The 15,671-nt window shown below is 37.8% G+C and overlaps 4 protein-coding genes across 7 annotated transcripts in view; 2 read left to right on the top strand and 2 right to left on the bottom strand.

The window, feature by feature from the left end:
• pdlim7 (PDZ and LIM domain 7) overlaps positions 1-3,430 on the bottom strand; it is a 40,212-nt gene extending 36,782 nt beyond the window's left edge. Inside the window, exons 1-2 of one of the 3 annotated variants that reach the window (XM_056768899.1) lie at positions 3,276-3,430; positions 1,127-1,225 (exon numbers count right to left, since the gene is read on the bottom strand). In XM_056768899.1, coding sequence (XP_056624877.1) covers positions 1,127-1,225; positions 3,276-3,296 — 120 coding nt within the window. In that variant the 5' untranslated portion in view covers positions 3,297-3,430. Of the gene's footprint in view, positions 1-1,126; positions 1,226-2,025; positions 2,144-3,275 lie in introns of those variants that run through there. The other 2 variants (XM_056768897.1, XM_056768898.1) reach the window with 2 other exon arrangements.
• Positions 3,431-4,178: 748 nt separating this feature from the next.
• On the top strand, positions 4,179-8,493 carry cltb (clathrin, light chain B). 2 transcript variants are annotated; one of them, XM_056768900.1, is made up of 6 exons: positions 4,179-4,591; positions 5,338-5,381; positions 5,520-5,637; positions 5,868-5,979; positions 6,448-6,501; positions 6,924-8,493. In XM_056768900.1, exons 1-6 carry the CDS (start codon positions 4,411-4,413, stop codon positions 7,093-7,095), a joined length of 681 nt encoding a protein of 226 aa, XP_056624878.1. In that variant the 5' UTR covers positions 4,179-4,410; the 3' UTR covers positions 7,096-8,493. The 2 variants fall into 2 exon arrangements, with proteins under 2 accessions (XP_056624878.1, XP_056624879.1); XM_056768901.1 differs by lacking the exon at positions 6,448-6,501 and having other exon boundaries at positions 4,182-4,591.
• On the bottom strand, positions 8,459-10,676 carry higd2a (HIG1 hypoxia inducible domain family, member 2A). Its single transcript, XM_056768902.1, has 2 exons — positions 10,469-10,676; positions 8,459-9,105 (listed from the first exon to the last, which is right to left on the bottom strand). Exons 1-2 carry the CDS (start codon positions 10,647-10,649, stop codon positions 8,942-8,944), a joined length of 345 nt encoding a protein of 114 aa, XP_056624880.1. The 5' UTR covers positions 10,650-10,676; the 3' UTR covers positions 8,459-8,941.
• A 393-nt stretch (positions 10,677-11,069) lies between these two features.
• On the top strand, positions 11,070-15,619 carry faf2 (Fas associated factor family member 2). The gene is made up of 11 exons (XM_056769327.1): positions 11,070-11,205; positions 12,047-12,115; positions 12,210-12,344; positions 12,557-12,633; positions 12,759-12,897; positions 13,505-13,590; positions 13,684-13,775; positions 13,858-14,035; positions 14,183-14,354; positions 14,515-14,658; positions 14,913-15,619. Exons 1-11 carry the CDS (start codon positions 11,143-11,145, stop codon positions 15,093-15,095), a joined length of 1,338 nt encoding a protein of 445 aa, XP_056625305.1. The 5' UTR covers positions 11,070-11,142; the 3' UTR covers positions 15,096-15,619.
• Positions 15,620-15,671: the final 52 nt, after the last annotated feature.

Genomic DNA, 15,671 nt, shown 5'->3' on the forward strand with positions numbered 1-15,671 from the left:
AATATCTTTGGTAGCTCTCAGTTTGCTTTCACAGTTTAGCAGCAGTTGTTTCTTCGAAATTTAGGGGCGACGGTTGATGTAATTCACAAAACACAATGAAAGATATTTTAAGAATTGTGGTTTTGTATCCATACAATGAAAGTCAATGAGGGACAATTTTGTTTGGAAATCAACGTCCTTCAAAATATCTTCTTTTGTGTTCTGCAGAAGAAAGAAATTCATACATGTTTGGAATGACAAGAGGGATTGTAAATGATGACAGAATTTTCATTTTTGTAGTAAATTTGGATAAATGGATTGTGTCCATTTGCAATGAAGAAAACATTTAAACAATTTAAATAATCCTAAACTTGGTTGTTCCTGTTTGGTTTTGAAAACATTATTATTTGTTCCTTTAAGGGAATCACTTTGGCGACTCGAAAACTCACACGCATATCCCCTAGCCAAACTACGGCCTTCTTGTTTGTCCCAGTATTCGTACAACTACAAAATGACCTGTCAGGTCCACGGCAGGAACATCTACCAGATCTGAAGTTTTGTGAACACTACAAACATCACTGCTCATATAAGGAATGGAAATTCCATGCCCGGACCTGATCTCTTCAATATGGTCCATTGGAAGTGCCATTAAGGCAAGATTCGATGACCTTATAGAGAGAACAACACATGCTGGAAAGTAAACAAAGCATAGCACATCCTAGTGAGGAGACATGCGAATGGTCTTTTTCGTTCAGGGTTTGATATCAAGTGGTGACATGTTTCTGAAAGAATGCAAGTGTTGAAATAGACCTTGTGAAGAACCGAGCAGGCTGTTCTCATTAACTATAATGTATTTCCTTTTGAGGTCATATTTGATGTCTCTGCTCGCTGGGGCGGGACTGTGAACTTACGCAGAATTGGTGAAGAACTCATTACGACCATTCAACACCTTGAGTGACTGATAGGTTCGCACTAAATGAAGGCTGCAAGATGCATTGTTCGTTTGTCAAATTGAAATGTTTAAACGGGAGAGAATGAGACGCATACATCATTGATAAAGACCTGACAGCTCGAACTGTAAACAAAAGTTGATGTTACCTCATAATAGCGTTCAGCGGTACATGAAACTAATATGGAGGACACTTACCCTGGACACAGTCAGGGGCATGTTGAAGTCTTTGCCTCCCTGAAGACGAAAACCCCAGGGGGCAGGTCCACTGAGTGTAACACAATATATATTCATGGCCTGAGGAGAAAAAGATAGCAAGAAATGAAGGTTTTCAATTCATCATCATAATAATAAAAATAATTACGTCTGTGGTCTTGAACATGAAAATGCTTTTAACACATGGTACAGTTTATAACACGATTTAACTTTGAGTTTACTCAATACAATTGATGGCAAACGCTATATAAACGGTTTGAGTTTAACAATATCAAAGCCATTTCAATGCGTTCCTTTTTGTTCCTGTGTTGGCCGTTTGTTTGCCATGTAATAATAGCATTCAAAAGAGACATTCGAGAACCACATTTATTTGAATGAATGAATGAACAGGTAGGGAACTAAAAATAAACGACATTATTTTTAGTGCGTGGTGGACTGCAAATTACTAGGCACCGATACACTTTGAAAGTGCACATCCCCTCTTTTGTGTTTAAAGGCAAAAAAAGCACATTGGGACAATGGCTCACATTATCAAACTTTTTCATTTGGTAAAAAAACACCAGACACACAAGCGTATCACAAAATACTTAACCTAAAAAAGTTTGGTGGTTTAATTGAAGTTTCCAAAAATAAACGGTTTTATCCATATATATCACCAACGCCATCCGCACACCATTGCATCACTGTGATGATGACATCACTGTTTGGTACAGAACCAAAATAGTGACATGACATCAAAATTTAAAGCCACCAGAAGAGCCAAGGACAACCTGAACCATAAACCCATGACATTTCCCTCCTTGTAACTCATGCTGTCTCCAAACTCCGAGGCTCTTCTATACCACACTAGGTGTACCTGTTATAGGGTGGTGCACACATACCTCTTGCCACGGGCCAAACTTGTCACATAAACCTCCAGAGAACCAAGTGGAAATCTGGCACTGCGAGACAGCCTGACTTTCTCACTGCTAGCAAAGCTCAACTCCCTCCCCTCCTGCCCTGTGACACGGGCTAGCTCCACGTCTCTCCAACTCCACAGGCTATATAAGGAATGTAAAACTACACCAAACTATTTCAGCCCAGCACCCACGAGTCACAGAGAGACGGAGAGAGAGGCAGGGAGTTAGGGAAGAGAAAACAGCTACTGCCTCACATTCCCTGGCCCTGGTGTAACATTTAAAGCAATAAATAGTCCAAAAAAGACACCAGAAAGCAGGTCAGATGGGAGGAAAGCCAAAAGCTTGGTATTCTAAACCTGCTTAACACATGTTTACGGTGGAACACTGTAGCGACCAAAGATGGGTATGTGACAGCTATTTGAGAGACCAACAGAACAGCTTTGCCCCATGGTAAAACGGCAACTGCGGGAACATTATACATATGGAAAGGTCTTCCACTAGTAAAACTGTAATTTAGAGGAAATTATACAGCCAGAAAAGGTCTCTTTATACGGCGTTATCATTTTTCCTTCAGTTTTATTTAGTCACAGCATACATTTTCTGTTGAATCAAAAAATTGACTAAGACAGGAAAGGGTTTGTTCAAATACCTCCAAATATTGTGAGTGCAGAAAAAAAATATTTAGTTCTTTGTAAACCAAACAATGGTTCATTTTTCCTTGAATTACATGTTTTGGTTGCTCAATTCTACTAAACAACCATCAATAAATTACTTTTTTTTGTCATTCAGTTGAATGCATTGGGTTTCAACCACTGAAACTTAATGACAACTGCACAAACTCCAATACACTTTGTTTCAACTCTGCTATCATAAAATCAAACAAATAAAGAATTAAATTTTTTTCAAAAATACTCAGTTCTATAGAGCATTACAGATACTAACATACTATCACATTAACGTATAAAAAGTTAGATTATACACGTATAACTACAATAAAACAGTATGAATGGAAATGTTTAAACAATAATCAAAAATAGGCTTTGATATGCAACGTTGATCCTTTATAAAACACACAGCCAGAAGCTACACAAGTTTAGCCATCATACTAACAATCACCAATGGAAGTTTATAACGTTAAACTTCGGTGTAACTTCAAAGCCACATACGTCGTAACCTAGTAACGAGTCTCAAAGCCGGTAAAAGCAAAATAAATTGTGTAGTAATGCATTTACCTCCTTATGATCTCCAGACATTTTATGATCTGACGGGCTGCGATATATAACAGATCTTAAGTAAACTTCACAACTTTCCGGACTCGGGCGTCAGGTCGCGCGCAGAACCCGCAGGTTTTCCCTGTCGGATTTTCTTTTTAGCTGGATCGTGATGATACGTCACGCGTCACGTGGGGGGGGTTGACGCAGGGGCTCGTGGACGCGCCCCCGTGTCCAGACACATTAGAGCTCAAAAAGTGTAATGTGTGTTAATGGGAAGCACTCGATTGTTTTATGAGTACACTGTTAGTTTGTAAATGTTAGTTTCTTCTGTTATTTGGGGTTTTGTCATTATGAGACCAGGTGTGTTCTTTGAGGAACCTGTAGCAACACTGTTTTTCATTAACATTTTTAATTATTTTTGTTTATATTTAATTGTATCAACAACAAAATACGTTTTTTAGTATTATTTATATTAACACAGTCTGTCAAGAGAAAGAAAGAATTAGTTAGCTTCAGATGTATTATAGTTTTGTTTCCAAGTTGTGTTGTAGTTTTATTCATATTTCAAATGAGCTTTCATTTGTCGTTTTTTTTGTTCATTTGAGTAACATTTTTACTTTGTCGCTTTATCGTGTATTTGCTTATTATTATGTTTATATTGTTAATTCAATAATATATTTTCGTTTTGGTGTATGATAAGGTTTTCTGTGATTTCAACTTTTTTCAATTTATTTCCGAGATGGCGTTTCAAATTTGCGTTACTTACAACAATTCTAGGCTAATATTTTATTTCAATAAACAGAAACGTTTTCAAAGTTTTAATATTAGTAAGTTTAAATAGAAGCGAAAACTCGATTTACCCTCTCTGTCCAGCAGATGGTGACATAGGGTAACAAATTGACTGTCTGCCCCCATATAGCATTTTCCCGGCCAGCACTGAGCGCTCTCATTACGAGCGACGCGTCATTGAACTCCTAGCCAACCTGCAGCTGTAAAGTGAAAACTATCCTATATACTTTAAAACTTCTAAAGCTTGCGACGTCTGATTCATAACAACTCGAGTACGTTTATTTTCCTTTAAAAACATCCTAACGTGCTCGAAGAAGAGAACAGCTGGAGGCTTTTTACGGAAGCCGGTGTTACTTTGTTAAACATGGCTGACGACTTCGGTTTTTCCGACAACGGAGTTCATGTGGAGGAGGACCCGGCCGCGGAGTTTCTCGCCCAGCAGCAGAATGAGATCGCGGTGATCGAAAACGACGACGCCGGGTTCGGCGAGCTGGATGACGGCGGACCTCCGCCCGCTGAGTCGGACACGTACACGTCTTTCGGAGGTGCGTGGGTCACGCTGGCCTGTTAGCTTTGGTTGAACCAGAGTATAAAGTGTTTTATTGAGCAACCAGGTGAACGGATTGTACTAATAGATGGTAGTAAGCTTAAATTGAAAGGAAAGTGTTGTACGGCTATTTATTTAAGTACGAAAAAGTACCCTGGTTGGTCGATATACCGCGGTAATGTTGAGCATCACAGATACTATGTTTGTAGACAACAGCAGTACTTTGGGGAACCGTGTGTAAACCACCATGGTATACAAATATTGGTACATGGATTTTAATGGAATTTAATTGGTTCCTATCAGCCATATAACATCCCAACACCAGTGGAGACTCAAGGAACTAAGTTCCCATTAAATTCAATACAATTCCCATTAATACCATTTAAACCACTATAATTCCTTTGGCAGTTTTCTCCACCCGGGTAGATTCGATGCTGGGTTTGAGATAAGGTCAGTACTCAATCTGAGACAGAACAGTGTTGTCACAGTCAGTTAGTATGCAAACTAGAAAAAGTGAGTTCTGATGAGGGCAGGGTCCAGACAATCAAGGTTCTTGAATGCTGAACTAAACCTTTGTTGAGTAGATCTAGAAATGACAGGAAAGGCGAAGCGTTGACGGGCCAACAAGGTTTGCAGCATTCCGGTAATACCTGTAATGTTCCCACCAATAGGAAGTGTGGCGTAGAAACTGTTGCCCAATAAGTGCACTCAAATCTCAAAGCTGTTTCTCTTATTTGAGCGCAGGTGATTTTGGAGGAACAACGTCTGTGAACGGAGATATGTTCCAGGTAAATGCAGATAAACAATTTATTTTATGTTCCCTGAAAATGTTTTGTTCATATGTACACATATAATGTAAACACAGCTGTTCACTAGCAAGGGACATTATTAATGTTATCTAATCATTTGTTATTTTGTACCATTAGGACGCCAATAGCACAAACGACAGCTACTCAGCCATTGCCCAAGTTGACATTCAGAGGCAGGAACCAGAAAGCTTGCGCAAATGGAGGGAGGAACAAAGGGATCGGCTGGAACAATTAGGTGGTGAATTATTTCATGTATGATTATACATAATGTAAAGTAAGCAGTGTGTTTGTTTTAGTGCCGTAAACCCGGTTACCAAGCATTGTTCTATTAAAAAGGTAGACTTCTGCGATTCATTATTAAAAAAAAAAATGATTTAATGTAACATCAACTTATGTATCTTTTTTATTCTGTAACATTTTGGGTGTTTGTAATAGAATAACAGAAAGATTGTTTTTTCTGTTTAGATTCAGCTGCTAAGGCAGCTGAGGCCGTGTGGAGAGAGAAAGCCCAGAAGGAACTAGAGGATTGGCATGTACACCAGAAAGAACAGATGGAGAAAAACAAATCCAACAACAGGTCATTTAATGTTAACATCTTTCACATTCACACTTAATTCAGCTGCATCTGCATGTGTTTGTTTGCACAAATCCTTTCGCCTACAGTTGCACACAAAGTAAGACAGGTAGTTATGAAATTCTTTTAAACTTACAGCAAGTCATTGCAGGCCAAAAGTGGCAGCTGTCTTGCCGACTATTTGTATTATTATTGATGTTAAATGTATGTAAAGAATGAGACGATTTACTCCATTTGTATCGACAACTTTACATATTTATTTAATCTAGGAGTTACTGCTGTTATTGACAACTGTTAAACTCCTAGATAACTCATTTTGTTGTTTAACCCCTTGTTTCATGTGCTGCTTTTGTGATACTGACACTTCTCTTTCTTTGTATCTCTCCATCTTTTGCACTTCCTTTCCACTCCCATATTCTTCTTCCTTTATTTTCTCTTCCTCTTCTGCCGTCCTGTCTCATTGTGCACTAGGATGGCTGATAAGACTTTCAACAAACAGCCCAACTCTGATGACATAGGCTTTGTGTATGTTTACCATAACACATCCCTAAATAAAAAAAAATACTATTGTTAGAATCACATTAGCAAAGATTTTAAAGACAAATCCAACAACAAGATACATTTTATTAGGAATTATCTGTTTGGGTCTGCACGTCATCTACTTTTATTTGATAAAATATCAGTCTTAAGTGTTTCATGATGTATATTGAAAAAACAGTATTTAGATGGAAATGTGACGTGGCCCTGAGTTATCGGATCACAAAATAAAACCTACTGTAATTAACAAAGTCCACTTGTGATCAAATTATAGATTTTAATACTAGGTGTTAGTAGGGCTTGTTTGCTGTAGATGGGTGTTGTTCTTTATTTTATATGATGACTCATATAGGCTTGGAATAACCTTTGACCTCCTGGCTCCTGGTTCTCATGAATGTCTGTCCCTGCAGAGAGTCCGAAACTGCTTTTCTGAACGAGGTTGATGACGACAGCCCGGGCACAGAATGGGAGAAAGTGGCCCGTCTTTGTGACTTCAACCCCAAAACCAGCCGCCAGACTAAAGACGTGTCTCGGATGCGCTCGGTGCTCATTTCTCTGAAACAGATGCCTCTGGTTCGCTAAAACATCTCCCTCTCGTGATTTACTGGCTTTCTTTTTCTTTCCCTCCTGCACTTTATTTTAATTAAGCTGGACATCTAAAAGAGTAAAGTTTTTTTTAGAAAGTGTACAATTTAGTGTATTTAAACTTCATATTTATGTACCCTGATGTTTTATGGGAATTTAGTTTGGCTATTCTACATTTTCAGGAATTTTATACACAAAAAAATTCAAGTGTGCCTCCAACTTTAAAAAAAACGATAATTTGTTTATCACATTAATCCAAAGGGCCATTGTTTTTTTTTAAGTGTCAGAATTATATTATTCCAGTGATTGTTTTCACTTTTCAGTTTACTAAATAGTGATTGTAGTGACATTTACGTTACCCACAAATCTCCAGACAGCCTTTATTTAAGTTTTTTTCCTGTGGTGGCCCGTTAAATGAGAAATCAAGGTGTTTTGTTTCTTAATATGGATGCAGGTTAGTTTGCGCTTCTCTTTTTATGAAGTGTGTAGTTTTTTTTTTACTTCATAAACTCTACTTAAATCAGTATCCAGGTTTGGTATTATCTGCTTTTGTGTATTTCAGCTCACTGTTGAGAGGGAATTAGTTATTTTCATAAACCTGCTACGTTTCATTTTTTTGGTTATAATTTTACATCACTTTTCATCATGATGGGATTTCAAGTTATGCATGTAATGTTTGGTTTTATGTCTGAAGTGACCGTAATTGTCAAGATCAAATTCACAGCATTTATAATGCATGGTTGTATCACTCTGTGAATATAACTTTGGACAACATAGATGTTTACATTACTTATATTTACTACATGTTCTTAGCAGATTTCTCTGGCGATATACATTAGGGACAAATAATACCAAGTTTGAACCACATCTTTTGTAAAATGTAGTGTTTTGAATGTAATGTGGCCTAAGTCTAATACAGCAATGAATACCGTGCCTGAACATTTTTTGCTTACTGTGGGACTTAATGTCTGGCCTTTATCACTCAATCTGCGAAGATCTGACAGGGCTAGAAAAGGATAGCACATAAAACAATGCAGGTATAGATCCTTTTGTACAAAACACATTTGCTGGTAGTTGAACGATAGTTTTTTCTTTGTCCAGATACTGAAATTGTTGTTCTACTGGTTACATGACATGTCTGGAAATGTTACTGATAGTTCCACCAAATGCTTAGTTAGTTGCTTAAAAAAACCCCTAATGTTTATTTGCCTACTTTGACAAGTTAAGGCCTATTACATCTGCTTATGTTTAATATGATTCTGGGTCATCATTTATTACTCTAATGAAAACAAAGTGCAGCTTGTTTGATTTATCTTCTCATAACTCTATGAATGAGTGTGCATTGATTCAGACGATGCAATACTGTTGTATAATTTAATAAAAGCCTTAATTCAATTACTGTTTATTGTGACTCCTTTACAAGGAATACTAACACATTGTTTCATGTGAATAGATTGGTTTAATATTAAGGGTTCTAGTTGTCACATTACAACGTGCCTCAAATCATTTTCTTAAATGTACATAACAGACAATTGAGATAAGACACAATGAAACATTTAAAACAACATTTACACTACCTTAATTTATCAACATAGGAAAAAAATACCAATTCCCTTAAACACCAAATAACTACAAAAGTAGCTATTTGTGACTCGCATCAGGACCCTTTTAAAATAAATATTGGGCACCTGTCAGACTTTTGTTCTTGCACTAGGCCATTCTCTTTGAAGAAAATAGAAATGGTAGGATTAAGCATTCAGTTCATTCCACATTTACATTACTTTTCACTCATCATCTACATAAGGCTGTGTGGTCAAACTGTCATTGCTCTGTTGTTTCTTCACTACTTTGGCTTCAGTGCTGTGGCAGCAACACCCACTATGATGGCAACGACTGTGAAGCCTTGAGCAAAGATTCGGGCTCTCATTGACAACTGCGACTGCCGGGTCTTGCCACTTCTGAAGGCACCGAGGCCATAGATCAATGCCCCAGCGGTTCCTAAGCAACCTGAAGACAGAGAAAAGGAATGAATGATGGTCAACCAGGTTTACATTTTGTTCCCATCTCATTAACACAATAATTATTTTTTATATTATTATGTGTATTCTATGAGTTTGTGTTCTAGTCTCTAATCAATCATTGGAGTTAGGGTTCCTTGCCACAGCGGGGCAGTGTTGGCATGCTCACGGGAAGACTGTATTTATCCATTTATTTATTTGATTATTTACTAGATATTAATCATTAGAAAGATCTTGCTAGCTCTATAAACACCATGCGCTGTGCTATGTTTGAACTTTCTGTGATTTTCTTATTTGCTCCGGTTAAGCTGCTTTGGAACAATGCACATTGTGAAAAGCGCTATATAAATAAACTTGAATTGAATGGAATGTAGTCTTTTGTTTTGTTGTGTTCCATTTGTGAGGAAAAAGGCAAAAATAATGTTTTCATCAATATTTCTTGATCTTTCGGAAGTTCAATTAAATAGTCTTGCACTGTGACACATTCGATGTGGTCTCATAAACATTCAATTCCATTCCATTTTCTACCACTTTATCCGAACAACCTCGGGTCACGGGGAGCCTGTGCCTATCTCAGGAGTCATCGGGCTTCAAGGCAGGATACATCCTGGATGGAGTGCCAACCCATCGCAGGGCTCTCATAAAAATGAGTTTATGAATTGTGTGTATTACACAAGAACAATTCAAATTAAATAAAGTATGTCACTAAAGGGAAAGGTCTAATCATCATTAAACTAACACATATTTAAGTATTCAAAACATTTATTTTTCTTGTCTTCTTCCCTTCCTCTGGCGTGGTCATCTGTTTCTTTTATATAAGGGTATATTTAACCCCATCCTCACGATTTCATGGTTGCACTGTGGTCACATTCAAACAAACAAACAAACAACTCTTGTGTACTTTTTGTTACGCTTTTCCTGACTTTACACGGAGAAATTCACATGCCTAGCACTTCTCAAACAAACAGGACGCTCATACATTTGTTTATCAGTTGTTGACGGGGTAGTTGAAAGTCAAACTGGAAACTTTCACTTATGAGTGCCAAATATAAGTAATTCTATCAGGTTAATATCATCGACATGCTTGTACAGTCGACTTTAATGTGGTTCAGGTCCGGATATGCAATGTAACCCTGTGCCTTGCCACAACATTGACGCTATCCCAGGGTGAGAGATGTAAGCTTGAATTGCTTGAAGGACATCAAACCCTTAAAAATGGGTCCATGCATAAAAACAGTCTATATATGATCTGTAACCATTTTTGATTTGATATTAACTAGTGTGATAAAAATCACGTTCGCGTGTTGTCATCTGCAGCTTGTGTAAGTGATCTTTTGTTTTATGTAACTCACCTATAGGGACGAATGGATTTTCTTTTGTTTTCCTGATAAATTTGTCTTTAAAGTTTTCTTCCTTTGCCCTTGACAGCGGGCTAAATCCCTCGATTACCGGAGGCTGTGATACATCAAACACGATAGGTGAGGTTGTTTTAGTCGACCGATCTTGGCCAACCGAGGTCGGTGCAGATGCCATACTGAAAGCGCTTCGGTTGATACAGGAAGTTGGAGTAAACAGAAAGGACTGGACATTTCCGGTGGCACCATTCAATCTCTTATATTTGTTTAAGATCTAAACCTGTTTTATACTGTGTTGTTTTTATGTTGTTAACCATGTTTCATCTTCTTAAAGGATAATAGAAAATTAGAAATAAAATAATTTAAAAGAAGAAGCTTTTAAACATGTTCATTATCCACTGGGACTTTTAAAATCGTAGAATTAATATATTTTTTAATTATTATGATTTTTAACGACTACAGTTTAAGTAGCATTTTGAGAAAAACATAAGCGAAAAAAAATCTACACATCATTTTAACATTAAAAAGTAGATATAAAAATTAAAAGGCACATGACGCCGGTGCAGCAGGGGGCGCAAAAAGAAGTCCCCTTTGCTCTATCGTATTACGTATTCTGTCACGTCAGCGCGCTTTAAACGTCATTACGTTTTGTTAGGGCTCGGCGAGGTAAGATGGCGGCGCCAGAAGAACAGGAATTATCTCAGGCTCAAACTGAAAAACTCCTTCAGTTTCAGGTACCACCGAGTTTCTAATTAACACACTGACTGATTCGCCCTTTATTCGACTAATTATTTGAAAAGGCTTTTTCACGGTGTCCAGCAAAAATGGTTCAAAGCATGATCGGCCAATCAGCGAGACAACTGCCGTTAGATCGTCACTTTTTACTCACATTAGTCCAGCTACACTTAATCGAATAAACACATATAAAAACGATATAGTACAATCTTATGTAACGCACATATAAAGAATTCAATGCACTAGCTGCCTATTCTTTATAGTGTCCTTTAGTTTATGTGAAGTGAACTGGCAGCTGTCAGGCTGCCTTTCGAGGTAGGCTTTTTGTACTTTTATGCACGTAAAGATGACGTCTGCTAGGTTTTGATGCGTCTATGCAATCTTTATTTTTTTACAAGGGTTTGTCTTATTGTATTTATACATGTATGACCGATGAGCCACCTGCACGAGAGAAGCTGAGATGTTCCTCATCCCCCACTGAGTCATTGTCAGAATATGAAACTGTGTGGCGTAGCCCTTTAGAAATTTAACCCTTTTTGGTTCAGTTTGTATTAAAACCACAGTCACCACAAATGTACCATCGTTTCCCTATAATAACAATTTAACCATGGTAAAAACCATTACTATGGTAATAAACTTACTACATTTCAATTATAATACTACATTTTTATTATAATACTAATACAAAGATTTAATATTTGATAATACTCTCACACGTCCTGTATTTCAATTGGTAAACAATTATGTTAGCAACACAGAATACTGTGGGTTCGACTCTACAGAATACACATACCTAAAAACATTTTGGCAAATAACATGAATTCTTGTGTTGTTATTCAGGATTTGACAGGCTTGGAGTCGATGGACCAATGTCGGCGTACGCTAGAACAACACAATTGGAACATTGAGGTGAGACCTTGTAAACCATATGAACGGATCCTTTCGTTCTAGTGTTGATTACTCTTTTGGAATTAGTAACCTGGTTGTAACTTTTTTGTTTCAGGCTGCTGTACAAGACAGACTAAATGAGCAGGAAGGAGTACCGAGTGTTTTCAGCCCGCCACCCGCCAGACCGTTACAGGTCAACACAACAGACCACAGAGTGTATAGCTATATTGTTTCAAGGCCACAGCCTAGAGTAAGAGCGTTTTTTCCCTCCCCCCTCAGCAGTACGTCTTGTGTAAAATACATTTTTCTATGGATTAATGCAAAATATAATACATGCAATGCAATTCTGCATATGTTAAAGGGACAGTTCACAAAAAAAATAAGATTTACTCGCCCTCATGTCATTTGAAATCTGTATAATGTGTTTGTATAAACACATTTCTCTTATTTTTTTTTTTACAGGGCTTATTAGGTTGGAGTTACTACATGATAATGCTTCCCTTCAGGATTACTTATTATACACTTCTGGACGTATTCAGGTATTAATTCATTCATTTTTGTTGTTCTTTAATCTAGTATAAAACTGATAATAAAAAGTATTAATCTTTTGTGTGTTAACCATGTTTTTATAGTCCTTCCTTTATTATATCGGTGTATCCTGCAGGTTTGCCCTGAGATTCATTCGACCAGATCCGAGAGGTCGTGTCACAGATCCCGTTGGTGATGTCATGTCATTTATTCGTAATTTTGAAGAGAAATATGGCCGATCGCATCCTGTATGCTACCAGGGAACATATAGTCAGGTATGTTGCTATTATACTAATACCAAAGAAGTATCAAGACATAATATATTTGATGTAAACAATTTTGTCTATCCTTAATCTTTAAAGGGATGGTTCTTCCAAAAATGAAAAATCTGTCATCATTTACTCACTCTCAGGTTGTTTCAAACCTGTATACATTTCTTTGTTCTAATGAAAACAGAGAAAGATATTTGGCAGAATGTTAGCAATTTTCTGTTCTGGACATCATCCACTACCATAGTAGGGGAAACATCTTTTTCTTTTTTGTTCTGTTGAACACATAATGAGATATTTTGAAGAATTTAGGAAAACAAAAAGTTCTCGGATTCTATGGTAGTCAATGATGTCCCAGGACTGAAAATTACTAACATTCTTCCAAATAGCTTTCATTGTATTCATCTGAACTAATTTATACAGTTATGAAATTAGATGAGCATAAGTAAATGATGACATAATATTCATTTTTGAATGAACTATCCCTTTAAAATAGCACTAAAAATGAATTGCTGAATTTAAAGGCTTTTAAAAATGGTTGTTCCAGGCAGACAGCTAGACTGAAACAACTTGTAAACAAATCCAAAGTAGTTAATGAAGTTTCTGCTTTCAGGCTTTGAATGATGCCAAACGAGAACTTCGCTATTTGTTAGTTTATCTGCATGGCGATGATCACCAGGACACAGATGAATTCTGTCGGTAAGCTTGACATGTGACATTCTTCTCTGCACACACAGATAACATCTGCCCGGTCGCTTGAATCAAAGGTCCTGTGTTTCACATCTCTTTCAGAAGTACATTATGTTCAGAAGAGGTACTGACCTTCATTAACACACGCATGCTGTTCTGGGCATGTTCCACCAGCAAGCCAGAGGGTTTCCGAGGTAACCAGCATCAAGTCTTACATCTTTCTGCAACGTTATGAGCGAGATAAGCTGATTATGTCTCTCTTCATTTTGTGAACAGTCTCCCAGGCTCTGCGTGAGAACACGTATCCCTTCCTGGCTATGATCATGCTGAAGGACCGAAAGATGACTGTTGTTGGCCGACTAGAGGGGCTGATTCAGCCTGAGGATCTTATCAACCAGCTGACCTTCATCATTGAGGCAAACCAGACATATCTAATGTCAGAAAGACTAGAGCGGTAAGATGATGGCGTTTTGCTCCTTGCTTTATACCATCGTCTCTTACCTGTCTTACACATGACTGTCTCAATAAATAAAAGTATGAAACAAAAGTGTGTCTCAGCAGACGATTTCAAATGGGAATGTTTGTTGTTGATTGCGTTCAGGGAGGAGAGAAACCAGACGCAGGTACTGAGGCAGCAGCAGGATGAAGCTTACCAAGCATCGCTCCTTGCAGACCAGGCAAAAGAGAAGAAGAAACGTGAAGAACAAGAGCAGAAGCGCCAAGAGGAGGAGAATGCTCGCCAGAGCGTCCTTGCAGAAGAGAGGAGACTAAGAGTAAAACATTTAATATTTTGTATAAACAGTACTCGCCAGTTAGCCTTGTACAATGTATTCAGTAATTTAAGCTCTTAAAGAATTGTGGTTGATGAAAGAAAATGTGTTGTGCTATCATTTTTAGTCAGTTAATAGTAATTATTTATGTTTTTGTAAACAGACACTTGAAGAAGAGAAGGAGCGCAAGTCTGAGTGTCTTCCCCCAGAGCCGCCATTGGACAACCAGGAGAGTGTCAAAATAGTGTTCAAATTGCCCAACAACACTCGGGTGGAGCGAAGATTCCTCTTCGATCAGTCCCTGACGGTAACCACACTCCATCATATTGTGTTTGTAAAAGGGTGGGTTAGGGGTAGTATGACTCAGCCCTTTCTTGTGTGAGTGAAACAGTGAGTCACTTATATAATTGTTTTTATATCAAATCTGCATCTGAATTTTTTTACAAGCAATTCATGATTCTTTTTGAGAAGTTCAGCTATGCATGTAAGCAATTATTAGTTAATGAGACCCACTGATTGAGACTTTAAACACAATGGCTTAACATCACTTTTCCATTTTAGGTAATATACGACTTCGTGTATTCATTAAAAGAGACCCCAGAGAAATTCCAAATAGTAACAAATTTCCCACGCCGGGTCTTGCCTTGTCTGCCGACGGAGGAGCAGCCAAATCCCCCCACTCTGCTGGACGCCGGTCTGAGTCGCACAGAAGTCCTGTTTGTGCAGGACCTCACAGACGATTGACATTTAGCTAACCCACTGCTCACAAGTGATGTCCCACCTTCCCTCCAGTTCTTCTGTTCAATTGCCTGGACAAGGGATCACTAAAATAACTTTTACCGAATTAAAAAAAAAAAAAAAAACCCATCCTTCCCTGCAGTGATGTTTTGCTCTGTACATGAGTTCAAGGTGAACGGCCATGTAAATATATGACCTACATATTTAAAGTTAAGCCTGGAAGCCACAGCAGAGTTCTGTTCTTTTTTTTATGCAAATTAAAGTCGACCATATAATGTATCTCATCAGACGACCAAAAGAAGGTTATCGGCTGAAGGTTCCAAAGGCTACTTGCGGTTCAAAGTGAGTTCGAGAAACTAAGGCCACAGCTATTCGATGTGGCTTTGTCCATTTAGAGTATAGTGCTGCAAGTGAGCCCATAGTGTGCCTGTGGTCATTCCTAGATGCCTATGTTACCTGTCGTCCATCTGATGGGTCTGGTCATGTAAAGATGTAATTTTCCAATACTAAATTAAACATTTTAAAACGTTGTTGTGGTTTGACAGTATTCTTGCTTTAGGTCATATTTACATTTGCGCAGGC

The sequence above is a fragment of the Triplophysa dalaica genome, chromosome 16 (assembly GCF_015846415.1).
Source record: "Triplophysa dalaica isolate WHDGS20190420 chromosome 16, ASM1584641v1, whole genome shotgun sequence".
Taxonomy (NCBI): domain Eukaryota; kingdom Metazoa; phylum Chordata; class Actinopteri; order Cypriniformes; family Nemacheilidae; genus Triplophysa; species Triplophysa dalaica.

Excerpts from the sequence above, each read along its gene's own strand:
- faf2 (XM_056769327.1), top strand. The coding sequence starts at position 11,143 with ATGGCGGCGCCAGAAGAACAGGAATTATCTCAGGCTCAAACTGAAAAA. Across the intron at positions 12,116-12,209 it reads AACACAATTGGAACATTGAG|GCTGCTGTACAAGACAGACT; the intron begins GTGAGACCTTGT and ends TTTTTGTTTCAG. Across the intron at positions 13,776-13,857 it reads CAAGCCAGAGGGTTTCCGAG|TCTCCCAGGCTCTGCGTGAG; the intron begins GTAACCAGCATC and ends TTTTGTGAACAG.
- cltb (XM_056768900.1), top strand. The coding sequence starts at position 4,411 with ATGGCTGACGACTTCGGTTTTTCCGACAACGGAGTTCATGTGGAGGAG. Across the intron at positions 5,382-5,519 it reads TGAACGGAGATATGTTCCAG|GACGCCAATAGCACAAACGA; the intron begins GTAAATGCAGAT and ends TTGTACCATTAG. Across the intron at positions 5,638-5,867 it reads GGATCGGCTGGAACAATTAG|ATTCAGCTGCTAAGGCAGCT; the intron begins GTGGTGAATTAT and ends TTTTCTGTTTAG.
- higd2a (XM_056768902.1), bottom strand. The coding sequence starts at position 10,649 with ATGGCATCTGCACCGACCTCGGTTGGCCAAGATCGGTCGACTAAAACA. Across the intron at positions 9,106-10,468 it reads AAATCCATTCGTCCCTATAG|GTTGCTTAGGAACCGCTGGG; the intron begins GTGAGTTACATA and ends CTCTGTCTTCAG.